This window comes from Oncorhynchus nerka, linkage group LG13 (genome assembly GCF_034236695.1).
Source record: "Oncorhynchus nerka isolate Pitt River linkage group LG13, Oner_Uvic_2.0, whole genome shotgun sequence".
Lineage (NCBI taxonomy): Eukaryota > Metazoa > Chordata > Actinopteri > Salmoniformes > Salmonidae > Oncorhynchus > Oncorhynchus nerka.
Window position 1 is genome coordinate 62969530 of NC_088408.1, and position 17528 is coordinate 62987057.

The 17528-nt window shown below is 42.3% G+C and overlaps 1 protein-coding gene across 1 annotated transcript; it reads right to left on the minus strand.

Annotated features, from left to right (window-relative positions):
- Nucleotides 1-760: 760 nt before the first annotated feature.
- LOC115139820 (protein FAM219A-like) lies at nt 761-14771 on the minus strand. The gene is made up of 6 exons (XM_029677632.2): nt 14519-14771; nt 13360-13462; nt 8965-9067; nt 8660-8740; nt 8411-8465; nt 761-2352 (listed from the first exon to the last, which is right to left on the minus strand). Exons 1-6 carry the CDS (start codon nt 14585-14587, stop codon nt 2194-2196), a joined length of 570 nt encoding a protein of 189 aa, XP_029533492.1. The 5' UTR covers nt 14588-14771; the 3' UTR covers nt 761-2193.
- Between the last annotated feature and the right edge of the window lie 2757 nt (nt 14772-17528).

Consider the following 17528-nt stretch of genomic DNA (forward strand, 5'->3'; position numbering starts at 1 on the left):
CGTCACTGAAATGTTTGTTTATTTGGACAATGTTTTTACACTGCCAGACAATGAGAGGCCTTGTGTAGAAAAGTGCCTCATAATGTAATAGTATAAATCACCTTGGCAGTCATGTTTGTGCTAGTAGTTGATAATAAATTGCCTAAATTATAGGCTACCACAAAGCAGTGCAGTTAAATGGGTATTCATTTATGGGATACTCATCAAACTGAGATTGGTGTCAAATAAATACAATGTGAAGTTCTGTTGCATCTTAGATTACTACTACAACATTTGCAGTACTGCGAAATTAACAAACAAAAATAATTCTCAACATTTTTTAAACTTTGTACATTCATTTTGTTATTTGCATAGGGGTTTGTGTAATAATCTGTGCCTCTCAGCTTGCATTTCTGCATCAGCATTATTGAAGTTTTGAAGTTGTTTTAATCGTCTGAAAGTCTGATGCTGTCATTTTCAACGTGCATCTGTGGATAACCTATGATACTCCTTCTCCCGGTAAATACCTGTGTAATTAATTGTCAGAGACCTTTAACATTAAAACAATTAACTTTGTACATCTGTATGATCTATGTGATGCAATTACCGTACACTTACCCTACCCATATGATCAACAGAGTGCATGCCAAGCCCCACAGCTGTACTTACTACTTGCCGTCACCCTGCACGTTTTTGTCATATTAACAATAACTGGATGTAGCAAAGCAATTTGGAAAATGAACTTTTTTTATGTCCAGAACTGTAGATATTAGAGAGCAGGTTCAGATGGCTTTGTGTTTATTGATATCATACACTACACAGAACAATAACACTGTTAAATACTGGAATGGAAGTGTCCACATGAGAACATAATCATCATTTATTTTTTTGTAATTTTTTAAAAATGCATACCTTCATATATTGCAAATCTCTTTGAAATACGTTAAGTCATGAGACTGGCAATAAATGTACACATTTTGTTTGAATGTTCTGTACTTCAGGCATACTCTAATCGCAAATCAACTCTGAAGGGTGTTTGAGTGAGGGTGATAGTGAGGGATTAGTGCTCAAAGTTAATGATACGTATGATCACTAGATCACGTTCCAATTGCACCCCACTCATTTAGTTGATGATGCATGTGTGTCCTCCTTTGACATTATTTAGAATGATTGTGCCAATCAAGACTTGTTAGCAGGATGTCATTGAGGAGTGGTTAGTTAGACACACTGTGGGAGGGACATGGTAGGATGTCATAACAGGCTGTATCCAAAAGGATATTGGATGTCAGCGGATACTTTTACACAAACACTTGTTCCCTGTGGCCTCTATGGGGGTGAATATAGTAATCTAGCTGTGAAATCATTGTGTTCTAGAATGAATCCAATGATAAGTGAGCAAAGTATGAATTCTATATCTTCCTCTTGAATAAGGATCATGGCAGATTAGGGACAAATGTACGCATATCACCTTAGAACCCAAACAAATTCGAATGTGCAAGAATTATACATTCAAAAGTGATAAATCAACGAAGAATGGCCAAAATTAGCAGTGTGCAGCAGTAAGATCTCCCAATCCATTTACAGTAGGTGCTCATCATGCATGTCATCCCTTTGCAATACATTCATCCCTAAAAACCAAAACCATAAATACCTCAAACCAATAAAAAAAAATAAGAAAGAGGGCAAGAATGTAGACTGAATGAGTGTATTGACCTGGCCGGTGCTACACAACCCTGCTTTCAGTACCAAAATACAGATACCAGATATAACATAACCAGATATGAATCTTCAAAAGACACCCCAGCATGTACAATCATACAGATCCTTCAAATAAAAAGTCCATGACCATTAAAAGATACTGAATAAAATGCAATAAATATGACCTTGAAGTCAGGTAAGCAGAGCAGCTTTGATCAGCAGCAGTTACAATAATATGTCTTATTCTTAGGGACATGAAAATGATTTCGTAATCATTTTCACTTGTCTAACACAATGTTGGCCCGGAGGAGGCATCTGAGAAGCCTCAAACACAAACAGAAGTGCATGTCCTACCATAGGAGGAAGTAATCACTGTTAGTCGTATTTGAAAATGTTGGTGTATTTTTGTCTTAATTCTCCTCGTCTTAATTATTTGTTGTCATATAATTATCATGTTCTGTCAATTCTCTCTGTCGCTGCTCCAGTGACAGAGTGAACATATTGCGCATGCGTGAGCTACTGGATTTGACAGGCGGTGGAGGAAGAGGCTTGGCAGCACATGCAGGTGGGGTTGACAGATTTGGGCGGGATCAGATCCAGGTCCTCGTCGTCAGGGATCTCGTCCAGCCGGTAACCATCCTTCAACAGCTGAATATTCAGGTCCTGGTTGATTTGCTGTGAGGGTGGAGATAATGGACATGTTACTAGGGGTGTAGGGGATTGTCAGCCATGTTACTAGGGGCTGTAGGGGATTGTCAGCCATGTTACGAGGGGCTGTAGGGGATGGTCAGCCATGTTACTAGGGGCTGTAGGGGATTGTCAGCCATGTTCCTAGGGGATGTAGGGGATGGTCAGTCATCTTACTAGGTGTGTAGGGGATGGTTGTCATGTTCCTAGGGGTGTAGGGGATGGTCAGTCATCTTACTAGGGGTGTAGGGGATGGTCAGTCATCTTACTAGGGGTGTAGGGGATGGTCAGTCATCTTACTAGGGGTGTAGGGGATGGTTAGTCATGTTCCTAGGGGCTGTAGGGGATGTTTAGTCATCTTACTAGGGGTGTAGGGGATGGTCAGTCATCTTACTAGGGGTGTAGGGGATGGTCAGTCATCTTACTAGGGGTGTAGGGGATGGTTAGTCATGTTCCTAGGGGCTGTAGGGGATGGTTAGTCATGTTCCTAGGGGATGTAGGGGATGGTCAGTCATCTTACTAGGGGTGTAGGGGATGGTCAGTCATCTTACTAGGGGCTGTAGGGGATGGTCAGTCATCTTACTAGGGCTGTAGGGGATGGTCAGTCATCTTACTAGGGGCTGTAGGGGATGGTCAGTCATCTTACTAGGGGTGTAGGGGATGGTTAGTCATGTTCCTAGGGGATGTAGGGGATGGTTAGTCATGTTCCTAGGGGTGTAGGGGATGGTCAGTCATCTTACTAGGGCTGTAGGGGATGGTCAGTCATCTTACTAGGGGTGTAGGGGATGGTCAGTCATCTTACTAGGGATGTAGGGGATGGTTAGTCATGTTCCTAGGGGCTGTAGGGGATGGTTAGTCATGTTCCTAGGGGTGTAGGGGATGGTCAGTCATCTTACTAGGGGTGTAGGGGATGGTTAGTCATGTTCCTAGGGGCTGTAGGGGATGGTTAGTCATGTTCCTCGGGGATGTAGGGGATGGTCAGTCATCTTACTAGGGCTGTAGGGGATGGTCAGTCATCTTACTAGGGGCTGTAGGGGATCATCTTACTAGGGGATGGTCAGTCATCTTACTAGGGCTGTAGGGGATGGTCAGTCATCTTACTAGGGGCTGTAGGGGATGGTCAGTCATCTTACTAGGGGTGTAGGGGATGGTTAGTCATGTTCCTAGGGGATGTAGGGGATGGTTAGTCATGTTCCTAGGGATGTAGGGGATGGTCAGTCATCTTACTAGGGGTGTAGGGGATGGTCAGTCATGTTCCTAGGGGCTGTAGGGGATGGTCAGTCATCTTACTAGGGGTGTAGGGGATGGTTAGTCATGTTCCTAGGGGCTGTAGGGGATGGTTAGTCATGTTCCTAGGGGTGTAGGGGATGGTCAGTCATCTTACTAGGGGTGTAGGGGATGGTCAGTCATCTTACTAGGGGTGTAGGGGATGGTCAGTCATCTTACTAGGGGTGTAGGGGATGGTCAGTCATCTTACTAGGGGATGTAGGGGATGGTTAGTCATGTTCCTAGGGGCTGTAGGGGATGGTCAGTCATGTTACTAGGGGCTGTAGGGGATGGTCAGGCATGTTAATAGGGGCTGTAGGGGATGGTTAGTCATGTTCCTAGGGGATGTAGGGGATGGTTAGTCATGTTACTAGGGGCTGTAGGGGATGGTCAGTCATGTTCCTAGGGGCTGTAGGGGATGGTTGGTCATCTTACTAGGGGATGTAGGGGATGGTTAGTCATGTTCCTAGGGGCTGTAGGGGATGGTCAGTCATGTTACTAGGGGCTGTAGGGGATGGTCAGGCATGTTAATAGGGGCTGTAGGGGATGGTTAGTCATGTTCCTAGGGGATGTAGGGGATGGTTAGTCATGTTACTAGGGGCTGTAGGGGATGGTCAGTCATGTTCCTAGGGGCTGTAGGGGATGGTTGGTCATGTTACTAGGGGCTGTAGGGGATGGTTAGTCATGTTCCTAGGGGATGTAGGGGATGGTTAGTCATGTTCCTAGGGGCTGTAGGGGATGGTTGGTCATGTTACTAGGGGCTGTAGGGGATGGTCAGGCATGTTACTAGGGGCTGTAGGGGATGGTCAGTCATGTTACTAGGGGCTGTAGGGGATGGTCAGGCATGTTACTAGGGGCTGTAGGGGATGGTTAGTCATGTTCCTATGGGATGTAGGGGATGGTTAGTCATGTTACTAGGGGCTGTAGGGGATGGTCAGTCATGTTCCTAGGGGCTGTAGGGGATGGTTGGTCATGTTACTAGGGGCTGTAGGGGATGGTTAGTCATGTTCCTAGGGGATGTAGGGGATGGTTAGTCATGTTCCTAGGGGCTGTAGGGGATGGTTGGTCATGTTACTAGGGGCTGTAGGGGATGGTTAGTCATGTTCCTAGGGGCTGTAGGGGATGGTTAGTCATGTTCCTAGGGGATGTAGGGGATGGTCAGTCATGTTACTAAGGGCTGTAGGTGATGGTCAGTCATGTTACTTAGGGGCAGTGTTGGAGGTAACACGTTTACAAATGAATGCGTTATGTAACCAGATTACTTTTATGATTAACGGAGTATAGTAGAGTGTTACTTTTTCAAATTGGGTAATATTATTACAGTTACTTTGTCAAACAACGTGTGCGTTACTTTCAGAATCATATCTCTACCGGGTGTGTGTTTCCATGATGGAATCTCAACTTGTTTCCTCATCTAGTTCTCGAGCGAGTGGAGAAAGGCTGTGCTGTCCATAGAAATGTACAGAGGGCGCACCACTGATCTTTGCCATTGTCGCTTCTGTGATAAAGTAGCAAAGCCCAGGGAGGGCTTTCCCGTCTAGTGGCAAGTGTGCACTCTATACATCTCTATGGGTCCGTGTGCGAGCGATCTATAACCAGAACTGGCAGCTCGAGAGAAAGATTTTTAATGAAAAGATAGGAAATCTGTACAGATGTTTGGCTTATAGTATACAGAATATGGCTAATCAAGCACCCCATATATAGCGCAGCACTTGTAGACTACCACAGGAAGTTAGTAAGTGACCAATCCTTGGTAGAGCGCGCATGGCTCGCCTTGCTCCCTCTGACAGTAAAACAAACATTGAGATTTTTTTAATGAAAGTAACGCAAAATAATATAGCTAGTAATATAACACTTTAATTTCCACACAAAGTAATATTGTAAAGTAACAAGGAATATGTAAAGTATTACTTTTGCATACAAATAATCCCAACCCTGCTAAGGGGTGTAGGTGATTGTCAGTCACGTTACTAGGGGGTGTAGGGGATGGTCGGGCATGTTACTAGGGGGTGTATTGGATGGTCAGGCATGTTACTAGGGGGTGTATTGGATGGTCAGGCATGTTACTAGGGGTTGTATTGGATGGTCAGTCACATTACTAGGGGTTGTAGGGGTCTGTCAATAACATTACTGAGGCTGAAGAAATGTTACCATAGACTTAAAAAGGCTGGCTAGTAGTCTTCAAGGAGTACCCATCATGTAACTAAGGCTCGTCATATTGTTACACAGGGAAATCAATGAACACTATGATTTACTGGAGTCTACTTACTTCAGTGATCATATCAGGAAACCAGGAAAAAGTCTTGGTACAATCGCTAAATGGTTTCATGATAAAGACATAAGGCTAAAATAATGAATGTAAGTGGCTTGGAGAATGAGTCAGTTGTGGTGTTGGTTTGATATTTGGATAATGAATATAGGTAGCCTGAATTTCTATCCAACAGTAATCTGCATTTACTGTAATTAGGTTTGTGAAGGGAAAGAACCTTGAGATTGTGAGTGTGTTGGGGAGTGAGTGGCAATGGCTTGGCATGACTGTACAGCCCATTACAGATACAATGGCCGAGACAAGACAAGATGGTTTAATGCAGTTTGAGAACAAATTTTGCTTGATCAAACAGTCTAGTTTCAGAATGTCTCATGTCGCCTAAAGATTTGAAAAGAGACGGGTCCGTTTAGAAAATCAGAGAACAGTACGCAGAAGTTCTGTGTTTAGTCCAGCAGTTAGCTCGCTAGGCAAGCAGACAGCTACCTAGCTACAGTCAGATCCAAAATGATTGGCAGCCTTGACAAAGATTAGCAAAGATTGCATAAATTAAATAATTGTCACATTCTGACCTTAGTTCTTTTGTTATGTCTTTGTTTTAGTATGGTCAGGTCAGTTGGGTGGGTTGTCTATGTTCCTTTTTCTATGTTTTGGGATTTATGTGTTTGGCCTGGTATGGTTCTCATTCAGAGGCAGCTGTCAATCGTTGTCCCTGATTGAGAACCATACTTAGGTAGCCTGGTTTCACTTTTGAGTTGTGGGTGATTATTTTCTGTGTCTGTGTGGTCCACAAGGAACTGTTTCGGTTAGTTATTTCACGTGTCGTTTATTGTTTGGTTTCAGTGTTCGCTTGTTTTAATAAAGAGCATGAACACGTACCACGCTGCGCATTGGTCCTCCGATCCTTACTACTCCTCGTCAGAGGAAGACAGCCGTTACAATAATACAAATACTGAGCTATATTGTATGCTCAAACATTTTTCAAAATTAGAATATTTCATACTAATATACTAACAATTGCTCAGAGGAATACATTTAGTTTAATAAATCTCAAAAAGACGGGTTAAAATAATACTCCAGCACCCTCTCCTTTATTTTTTTCTAGAATGTTTAATGAGATTGGAGAACACATTGGGAGGGATCTTAGACCATTCGTCCATACAGAATCTTTCCAAGATCCTTGATATCCTTCGTCTGTGTATACGGACTGCCATTTTCAATTTAGACCACTGGTTTTCATTGGGGTTCATCTCCGGAGACTGAGATGGCCATTGCAAAATGTTTTTTTTTTCGGTAAATTAACCATTTCTTTGTTAATTTTGATGTGTGCTTGGGGTTGCTGTAAAATCCACTTGTGGCCGAGTTTCAGCGTCCTGGCAGAGGAAACCAGGTTTTTGCCTAAGATGTTCAGATACTTGGTAAAGTTCATGATGGCGTTGACCCTAACAAGGGCCCCAGGACCAGTGGAAGCAAAATATCCCCATAACATCAAAGATCTCCACCATATTTTACAGTAGGTATGAGGTTATTCTCTGCATATGCATCTGTTTTTCGACGCCAAACCCACCAGTTATTCATGGCTAGAGAACTCTATTTTCATGTCATCTGACCATAGCACTGGTTCCAATTCAAGTGCAGATGCCATTTAGCAAACTCAAGGCGGTGCTCTGGTCAGATGACTTGAAAATAAAGCTCTTTGGAAAGACTGATAACCCTAAACACACATCAAAATCCACAAAGAATTTGTTAATTGATGACAAAATAAATTAATGGCAATGGCCATCTAAGTCTCTGGACTTGAACCCCATTGAAAACCTGTGGTTTATTTGAAGAGGTGAGTCCATAAGTGCAGACGAAGGATATCAAGGATCTGGAAAGAGTCTGTACGGAGGAATAGTTTAAGATCCCTCCCTAAGTGTTCTCCAATCTCATATAACATTTTAGAAATAGGCTCAGTGCCAAGGGTGCTAGATTATTGAAAACAGGGGTGCAAATAATTTAACCCTATCTTTTAGAGATTTTGTTTTATTACTTGTTAAACAAAATCTCTTTCTCTGAGCAATTGTATTAGTATGAATGAATACAATTGTACTATTTGCATACAATATTGCTCAGCATTTGTATATTTCTTTGCTCATCTTTATCCCGGGTGCCAATCATATTGGATCTGACTGTATTTTGCTGCAGTTAGCTGGCTAGCCTAGCAGAATGTGTGCCCTATTTCTGGTGCATGTATTTCATGACGCTCGTTTGCTCCAACACCTTGCTATACAACCAGTGGCAACTTTGTTTCAAAGTTGCATTATGTCATTGCAGAGGTACCATCACCATGGAAACGGTCTCAACGGCTTGTCTCCACCAAGTGTTTTTATTTGAACGCAGCTGTCTTTAGTCAGCTGTCCTACACAAAATTTAGGATAGTTTTGTCTTGCCTCTCCTTATGATGGTATATTTACCGGGCTTTAAGTAGTGTTACCCAGAGTGCATAGATACCTGGGCCCTCACACATCTCACCTCGGCTGAGGAGTATCCCGATGAGGAGTATCTGGACATGTCGAAGTCATCGTCACTGCGACATAAATGGAAGTGTATGGTTTTTGCATTTGCATAGATTCATGTCGTCACTGTTGATCTTATATGTATTTTCACCTCACACACTGCCCTTAACCTAAATGCTGTATCTACAGTATGTTTGGCAGATCTGAGACTAAAGGGTGATGGTTGACATTTCTGTGTATGACAGTCATTGATGTTGTCACATACCTGTCTGTATCTATGGCAACCAGGGGCTTCTCATCGGGGCTCTGGTCTAAGGAGGAGTAGCCCTTATTGGGCACCACCAGCCTGTGGAGAGGGAGAGAGGGAAGAGTTATAGGTGGACAGGAGAGTGAGTCCACAAGGAAGAAGAGGTGGAACAGACCAGGAGGGGAAAAAAAGAGAGTGAGTGAGTGACAGAAACAGGAGAGGTTCAAGATACCAGTGAAGAGGGAGATAGGGAGAAATAAAACAAAAAATAATGTAGGGCCAAAATCAAGAAGGCCCTAATCAGGACCAAAGTCAGCTCTCACCGTGTTCTGGCCATCACATTGTTTTTCTTCGGCTGCTGGTTCACTGGACTACCTGCATTACCATTCTTCAGTGATCCCTTCCTGGTCAGCTCGCGCTGTTTCTCTGCACACCACAGAACATTAGAGTATGAACAAAAAAATACATTTCCTAATATTAAATATCGCGCTAAGAACAGGCTCAGTTTGTTGGGGCATGACTCTACAAGGAGTCGAAAGCATCCAATGCTTCCCAAAGTTGTGTCAAGTTGGCTGGACCATTTTCGATACGCACGGGGAACTGTTGAGCGTGAAAAACCAAGCAGCGTTGCAGTTCTTGACACACTCAAATTTGTGCGCCTTGCACCTACTACCATGCCTCGTTCAAAGTCACTTAAATTTTTTGTACTTGCCCATTCAGCCTCTGAATGTAACACATACACAATCCATGTCTCAATTGTCTCAAGGCTTAAAAATCCTTCTTTAACCTGTCTCCTCCCATTCATCTACACGGATTGAAGTGGATTTAACAGGTGAGATCAATAAGGGATCTTAGCTTTCACCTGCATTCACCTGGTCAGTCTAAGTCATGTTTTGTACACTCAGTGTATACAGTAAGGACACAGACAAAATCCTGGCATGGCAGCTCTCAGCTGACCAGTTTCCTGACACCATTAAACTGGTCATCTGGTTTCGAGTCAGTACTGTGTCATATATATCAGGCAAGGGCCATCTTAACCTTATAACTGAAGAACAGAAAAAAGAAGATGCTCTACAGGAAAAACAGCGTCCATCCGAATCATCTTGGCTCCTGGACCCTGTCCAGGCATTTCAAGGCTGCGTTGAGACAATGACTTATCGGTGACCCAAGCCCTACCCTTGTGTCGCTGAGTTGTCATAGTGATGTTGCAAATGTACATTGTCCCGGGGGCACTGGCAGTCATAATGTGAATAACCTAATTGATGTCCCTCTAACCCCCCTGGATGCCTCTGTTAATCCTACAGCTATTGTATGCTGTAATCATGTGCCCATGAACCTGAGTTATACTGTTAGCACTGAGGCGGTTTGCCCGAGTAGGAAGCCCACTATGTGCAGCTCACCGTGCACTATCAACTCAAACATAAATATCACTGTCATGTCTATCTCTGATGAGCCTCCCAGGAAAGCAATAAAAACAATCAAGAATCCCAGAAAAGTGCTAAAAATAGCCCACATTAACATACAGTACATGTCCAAATGTATGTGGACACCTGCTCGTTGAACACCTCATTCCAAAATCATATGCATTAGTATGGAGCTGGTCCCTCCTTTGCTGCTATAACAGCCTCCACTCTTCTGGGAAGGCTTCCAGTAGATGTTAGAACATTGCTGCGGGGACTTGCTTCCATTCAGCCACAAGAGCATGAGTGAGGTCGGGCACTGATGTTGAGCGATTAGTCCTGGCTCGCAGTCGGCGTTCCAATTCATCCCAAAGGTGTTCGATGGGGTTGAGGTCAGGGATCTGTGATGGCTAGTCAAGTTCTTCCATACCGATCTCAACAAACTATTTCTGTATGGACCTTACTTTGTGCACAGGGGCATTGTCATGCTGAAACAGGAAAGAGCCTTCCCCAAACTGTTGCCACACAGTTGGAAGCACAGAATCATCTATAATGTCATTGTATGCTGTAGTTTTAAGACTTATCTTCACTGGAACTAAAGGGCCTAGTCCAAACCATGAATATTCCTCCTCCACCAAGCTGTACAGCTGACAATATGCATTGGGGCAGGTAGCGTTTTCCTGGCATCCACCAAACCCAGATTTGTATGTCAGACTGCTAGATGGTGAAGCGTGATTCATCACTTCAGAGAACGTGTTTCCACTGCTCCGGAGTCCAATGGCGGCAAGGTCTACACCACTCCAGCCGACGCTTGGTATTGCACACGGTGAGCTTAGGCATGTGTGCGGCTGCTCGGCCATGGAAACCCACTTCATGAAGCTTCAGACGAACAGTTCTTGTGCTGACGTTGCTTCCAGAGGCAGTTTGGAACTCAGTATTGATGTTGCAACCAAGGACAGACGATTCAGCACCTTGCGGTTCCGTTCTCTGAGCTTGTGTGGTCTACCACTTTGCGCCTAAGCCATGTTGCTCCTAGACATTCCACTTCACAATAACAGCACTTACAGTTGACAGGGATAGGTCTAGCAGGGCAGATATTTGACAAACTGACTCGTTGGTAAGGTGGAAGCCTATGACGGTGCCAAGTTGTATGTCACTGAGCTCTTTAGTAAGGCAATGTTTGTCTATGGAGATTGCATGGCTATGTGCTCGATTTTATACACCTGTCAGCAATGCGTGTGGCTGAAATAGCCGAATCCACTCATTTGAAGGAGTTTCCACATACTTTTGGTCATGTAGTGTATATCAGGAGGTGTGAATGGAAGCCCCAAAAAAATGTTGATGTCTCCAGCCACCCAAGCTATAGACGGTTTTCTCTGCTTCCGCATGGCAACAAGTCTGACACCAACAGACTATCTGCATTGACTGTTCTATATTTTTTATGTTGCAATGACTGTATACAGACTCGCAGGACTCTACACACACACACACTTAATTTGCTCACACACAAATAACACAAATTCTTACTGACTCAACACACACACACACACTCATACAATCATCATATACACTGCTACTACTCTGTTTATCATATATCCTGATGCCTAGTCACCTTAACCCTGTACATATCTACCCTTACACCTCCAGGATCCCTGCCCATTGTAAATATGGTATTGGCACTGACCCTTGAACTGACAGTGGTGTAAAGTACTTAAGTCAAAATACTTTAAAGTACTACTTAATTCGTTTTTTGGGGTGTTTGTACTTTACTTTACTAATGATATTTTTGACAACTTTTACTTTTACTTCACTACATTCCTAAAGAAATAATGTACTTTTTACTTCATACATTTTCCCTGACACCCAAAAGTACTCGGTACATTTTGAATGCTTAGCAGCACAGGAAAATGGTCCAATTCACACACTTATCAAGAGAACATCCCTAGTCACCCCTACTGCCTCTGATCTGGCAGACTCACTAAACACAATGCTTATTTTGTAAATTATGTCTGAATGTTGTGTGCTCCTGGCTATCCGTACATTTTATAAACAAGAAAATGATGCTGTCTGGTTTACTTAATATAAGGAATTTGAAATTATTTATACTTTTACTTTCGATACTTACAGTAAGTATATTTTAGCAATAACGTTTACTTTTGATAATTATGTATATTTAAAACCAAATAGTTTTAGACTTTTACTCAAGTAGTAATTTACTGGGTGACTCACTTTTACTTGAGTCATTTTCTATTAAGATATCTTTACTTTTACTCAAGTATGACAATTGGGTACTTTTTCCACCATTGCCGTGTATATAACATACTTACTTTCTCATGTTCTTTTTATTTATATTTCTTGTGTGTTTTTGTTCTACTTTACTTTTTTTATATAGTACTACTGCTATTGATTACTGAATTGTTGGGAAAGAGCTCGCAAGAAAGGCATTTCACTGTACCTGTGTACGTGACGATACAAACATGAAACGTGAGATAGACAGGCTAGAAAAATAAAAAAATTGTGATGCTTGCATTCAATTGTCACTCCCTGTTGCACACAACAAGCTTCCATTCCCCCTATCACAAGGGAATTCATGGCTGATGTAAGATGAAATGTTCAACCGTGTTATGGTCAACCGTGTTACTTTATTTGGCACTTAATAGGCACTTACTATAGTCATTTTTTATTTAAACTCTTGAGAGTTACACTTCTAAAAATGCAATGAATTGGTGGAAGGACCCAGTATCCAAATCTGTGGGTGATGTGTTCCACTTGTCGGGAATATTTTTACTCAAATAAATGTTTAACAATCTTAAATGTTGCATCACACACAGACGAGGAGGAAAACAGTGTATAGATGTCAGGCTAATGGCTGCTGTGGGCCTAGCTTGAGGTTTTGATATATCAGACCTTCTGGGGCTTGGGGCGGATATCTTTGGGACCAGGGCTTTCCCTCTCTCTTCGCAAATTTTATGGGAACATATTTGTTGAAAGGATATCATGAGGATCGGTTGGTCATCAAAGACATGTCTTATTACAAAATTGCTAAATTTGCTACCTAAAATGCTCCTTTCTACTCTTGATTCATTCAATGATTTTACAGACTGGACATCACAATGAGATGTGTCAATGTGTTTATATTTATGCCTTTCAATTTTGGTAATATGGTTTTGGGGAATGATTGAGCCTTGACTCCAGTACACCTAGCCTTTGTATTGCTTCCCACATCTTTGTATTGCTCTACAGTCATGTGACCCCTGTCCAAGGTGCTGAAATAAACAGAAGCAGGCAGTGAGTTCGGCTCAGCCTTCTTACACTCACCTATCTTCATCTGCAGAGGAGAGGGCTTGTAGTTAATAGTGACTGGCTCCTCCTCCCTCGTGTCGGAGTCTGCTTCTGAAGAAGCTGTGGATGATGCAGGGTCCTAGAGAGAGAGAGAGAGAGAGAGAGAGAGAGAGAGAGAGAGAGAGAGAGAGAGAGAGGACTCCCATACATATCATCTGGGATGTTCATGACATGGCTAGTGAATGGCTAGTAAATTCAGGGCTAGTAAATACAAGCCTAATACAATTTTGTCTCTCATTCACACACACAAAAGGTTGTCAGGCAGTCACATCTTCATTGCACACAGTCCATTCATCGACTCCTATGATGCACATTTCACTCAAAGCTCCAAAAAGCTACACCACAACGGAAATCTCGTTATTCTATTGCAGATAGGTTCAACTGTACCCCAGGGCCCTGAGAAACGAACTCTGTACAGCAAACAAAGATGGCCTACTGACGAGACACATCACTATATGCCTAACAACATCTTATGCGAACCAGTGGGTTTGATTCAGAGTTAAACACCACATATGATGTCGTGGAGGATACTGCTCCTCGCAGTCTCTGCATGATGAAGAAATCGAACATCAGCTAGGCCTTAGTTGCTCTGATAGGCTACCCGATTGCTTTGTAATGTTCAGTAAGAGCCTACAATTCAATAATAACGTAATCGGTCACATGCATTCCAATCAACTACTTAAGATTTTTGCAGTGACCGTGTTAAAGCTGACCTTTGCCTCATAGGCCTATGCTTGTCCCCAGAGCGGATGTGCTTCTGCGAACGTGTAGGGATGTTTTTTTTCGCCAGGCATCACCGATGACAGCTCGCCATCTCAATCTCTTAAAAAACGGATAGTCTATTGATTGAGGTCTTCTCTAAATTCGCTTCTCATCGCAATAAAGCCAGGCATAATGTTTTACTGACCTTATGGTTGCCTACCAAGAACAATGCTACATGTGTTACCTTTATCAGAGATACAAAATAAATGCTACAAAATATCACCAGGCCAATATCTAAATTCAACAATCCATTATAGCCAGAATGTATGTTGTAAAACACCTAGTAGGCTAGCTTAGTCGCATAATATAGGAACAGAATATATTAGCCTATGACTTAATTTATCACCACAATGAAAAAACACATTCCACTTACAAGTGGCTGCATCTCTCCCTGGACAGCGCTCGGAACCTGAAATCTATCTACTGGTATCTCTTCCATCATTTTGGCGACGTGTTCTACCGTTTATGCCTCGGTAATTATACCGCAGCGCCGTGTATTGGGCCAAAAATGTGATTAGTTGTGCCTCAGATTTTTGGTTTCTCAGATTTCTAGCAATAACGGCGATTCTCCGGTTCTCTGCCACATCCCAGCAGGCAGTATCTATGCAGTGGTAACCAGTCAGTAACTCAACCACCCACTTCCGGGTACATATCCGTTAATCGGTCTCGCCCATAATGGTCTCACGCTGCCCCAGAATGAGCGTAAACCCGTTTCACCATTGCCTGACGATGTGGACCAGTGATTTTTTTTACCGTATAACTCCAAAACAATCCACATTTGTAGCCTAGGCTAGAAACATCGATAAGTGCACTTGTCAATATATACAGTACCAGTCAAACGTTTGGACACACCTACTCATTCCAGGGTTTTTCTTAATTTTTATATAGTGAAGACATCAACATGATGTTCTGCCTTATTATTATTCGACCATGCTGGTCATTTATGAACATTTGAACATCTTGGCCATGTTCTGTTATAATCTCCACCCGGCACAGCCAGAAGAGGACTGGCCACCACAGATAGCCTGGTTCCTCTCTAGGTTTCTTCCTAGGTTTTGGCCTTTCTAGGGAGTTTTTCCTAGCCACCGTGCTTCTACACCTGCATTGCTTGCTGTTTGGGGTTTTAGGCTGGGTTTCTGTACAGCACTTTGAGATATCAGCTGATGTACGAAGGGCTATATAAATAAATTTGATTTGATTTGATTTTTGAATAACACATATGGAATCATGTAGTAACCAAAAAAGTGTAAAAAAAGGCATTTTATATTTGAGATTCTTCTAAGTAGCCACACTTTGCCTTGATGACAGCTTTGCACACTCTTGGCATTCTCTCAACCAGCTTCATGAGGTAGTCACCTGGAATGAATTCAAATTAACAGGTGTGCCTTTTCAAAAGTTAATTTGTGGAATTTCTTTCCTTCTTAATGCATTTGAGCCAATCATAAACAGAAGATAGTCCGATTTGGTAAAAGACCAAGTCCATATTATGGAAAAGACTGCTCATATAAGCAAAGAGAAATGAGAGTCTATCATTACTTTAAGACATGAAGGTCAGTCAATATGGAAAACTTTTAAAGTTCCTTCAAGTTTGCAGTCGCAAAAAACATCAAGCGCTATGATGAAACTGTCTCTCATGAGGACCGCCACAGGAAAGGAAGACCCAGACTTACCTCTGCTGCAGAGGACAAGTTCATTAGAGGTAACTGCACCTCCGATTGCAACCCAAATAAATGCTTCACAGAGTTCAAGTAACAGACACATCTCAACATCAACTGTTCAGAGGATAGTGCGTGAATCAGGCCTTCGTGGTCGAATTTCTGCAAAGAAACCACTACTAAAGGACACCAATAATAAGAAGAGACTTGCTTAGGCCAAGAAAAATGAGCAATGGACATTAGACCGGTGGAAATCTGTCCCTTGGTTTGATGAATCCACATTTTAGATTTTTTGCTCCAATCGCTGTGTCTTTGTGAGACGCAGAGTAGGTGAATAGATGATCTCCGCATGTGTGCTTCCCACCATGAAGCTTGGAGGAGGAGGTGTGATGGTGTGGGTATGCTTCGCTGGTGACATTGTCACTGATTTATTTAGAATTCAAGGAACACTTAACCAACATGGCTACCACAGCATTCTTCAGTGGTACACCATCCCATCTGGTTTGCGCTTAGTGGGACTATCATTGTTTTTCAACAGGATAATGACCCAACACACCTCCAAGCTGATTAAGGGCTATTTGACCAACAAGGAGTGTGATGGAGTGCTGTATCAGATGACCTGGCCTCCACAATCACCTGACCTCAACCCATTTGAGATGGTTTGAGATGAGTTGGACCGCAGAGTGAAGGAAAAGCAGCCAACAAGTGCTCAGCATATGTGGGAACTCCTTCAATACGGTTGGAAAAGCATTCCAGGTGAAGCTGGTTGAGAGAATGCCAAGATTGTGCAAAGCTGTCATCAAGGGAAAGGATGGCTACTTTGAAGAATCTAAAATCTAGATGATTTGTTTGACACTTCTTTGATTACTACGTGATTCCATATGTGTTAATTCATAGTTCTAATATCTTCACTATTATTCTACAATATAGAAAATAGTAAAAAAATTAAGAAAAACCCTTGAATGAGCAGGTGTGTCCAAACATTTGACTGGTACTGTATATATTTTTATTGATGTATTACAGGCAACATTTCATATCAATCAATCAAATGTCTTTTCTAAAGCCCTTTTTAAATCAGCAGTTTGCTTTACAAATTGCTTTACAGATTTCCGGCCTGCAGAACCAGAAGCACAGTGGCCATAGCTTTGTCCCCCAACTATCCATTTAAATACATAAATAATAATAATAATAACTGACTTTTGCTTTTAGTGTTACAGATGACTAAGTAATAGTCACATTTTTTTATAACATTTTTTATTTAAATGGCTAGTTGCAGGACCAAGGAACAACCTCCATAGGAAGAAACCTAGAGTGGAACCATGCTCAGAGGGGTGGCAAGGCCTCTTCTGGCATATGACAGCCTATAGTTTTAAATAAATGTTTTTTAGAAATATATTGCATTTTCTTTGTCGGAGAACATCTATTCCAAACTGCTTTGTGCCTTACCCTCCATCATATTTCAATGGCTGGCAATTAAAACAACATGTCCATTATCATTCCAGCCAAGAGCAGCAATATCATGTACTAACGGCACACTAATCAATAACAATAAAGCTTAGGCTAGTATATTTAGACATTATTATTTCAAAGGACAGTTGTCATTGTCTTGAAAGGACAGTTGCCAGTATGAACCAGTAGATGGTGCCCCAAACATAGGCTATGTGATGAATGGAAGGTTGGTGAGACATTGTAATTCCACCCCTACAAATTGCATGAGACCAAGGTAAG

Excerpts from the sequence above, each read along its gene's own strand:
- LOC115139820 (XM_029677632.2), bottom strand. The coding sequence starts at position 14,587 with ATGATGGAAGAGATACCAGTAGATAGATTTCAGGTTCCGAGCGCTGTC. Across the intron at positions 9,068-13,359 it reads TCCTCTGCAGATGAAGATAG|AGAAACAGCGCGAGCTGACC; the intron begins GTGAGTGTAAGA and ends TGTGGTGTGCAG. Across the intron at positions 8,466-8,659 it reads GTTGCCATAGATACAGACAG|TGACGATGACTTCGACATGT; the intron begins GTATGTGACAAC and ends TTTATGTCGCAG.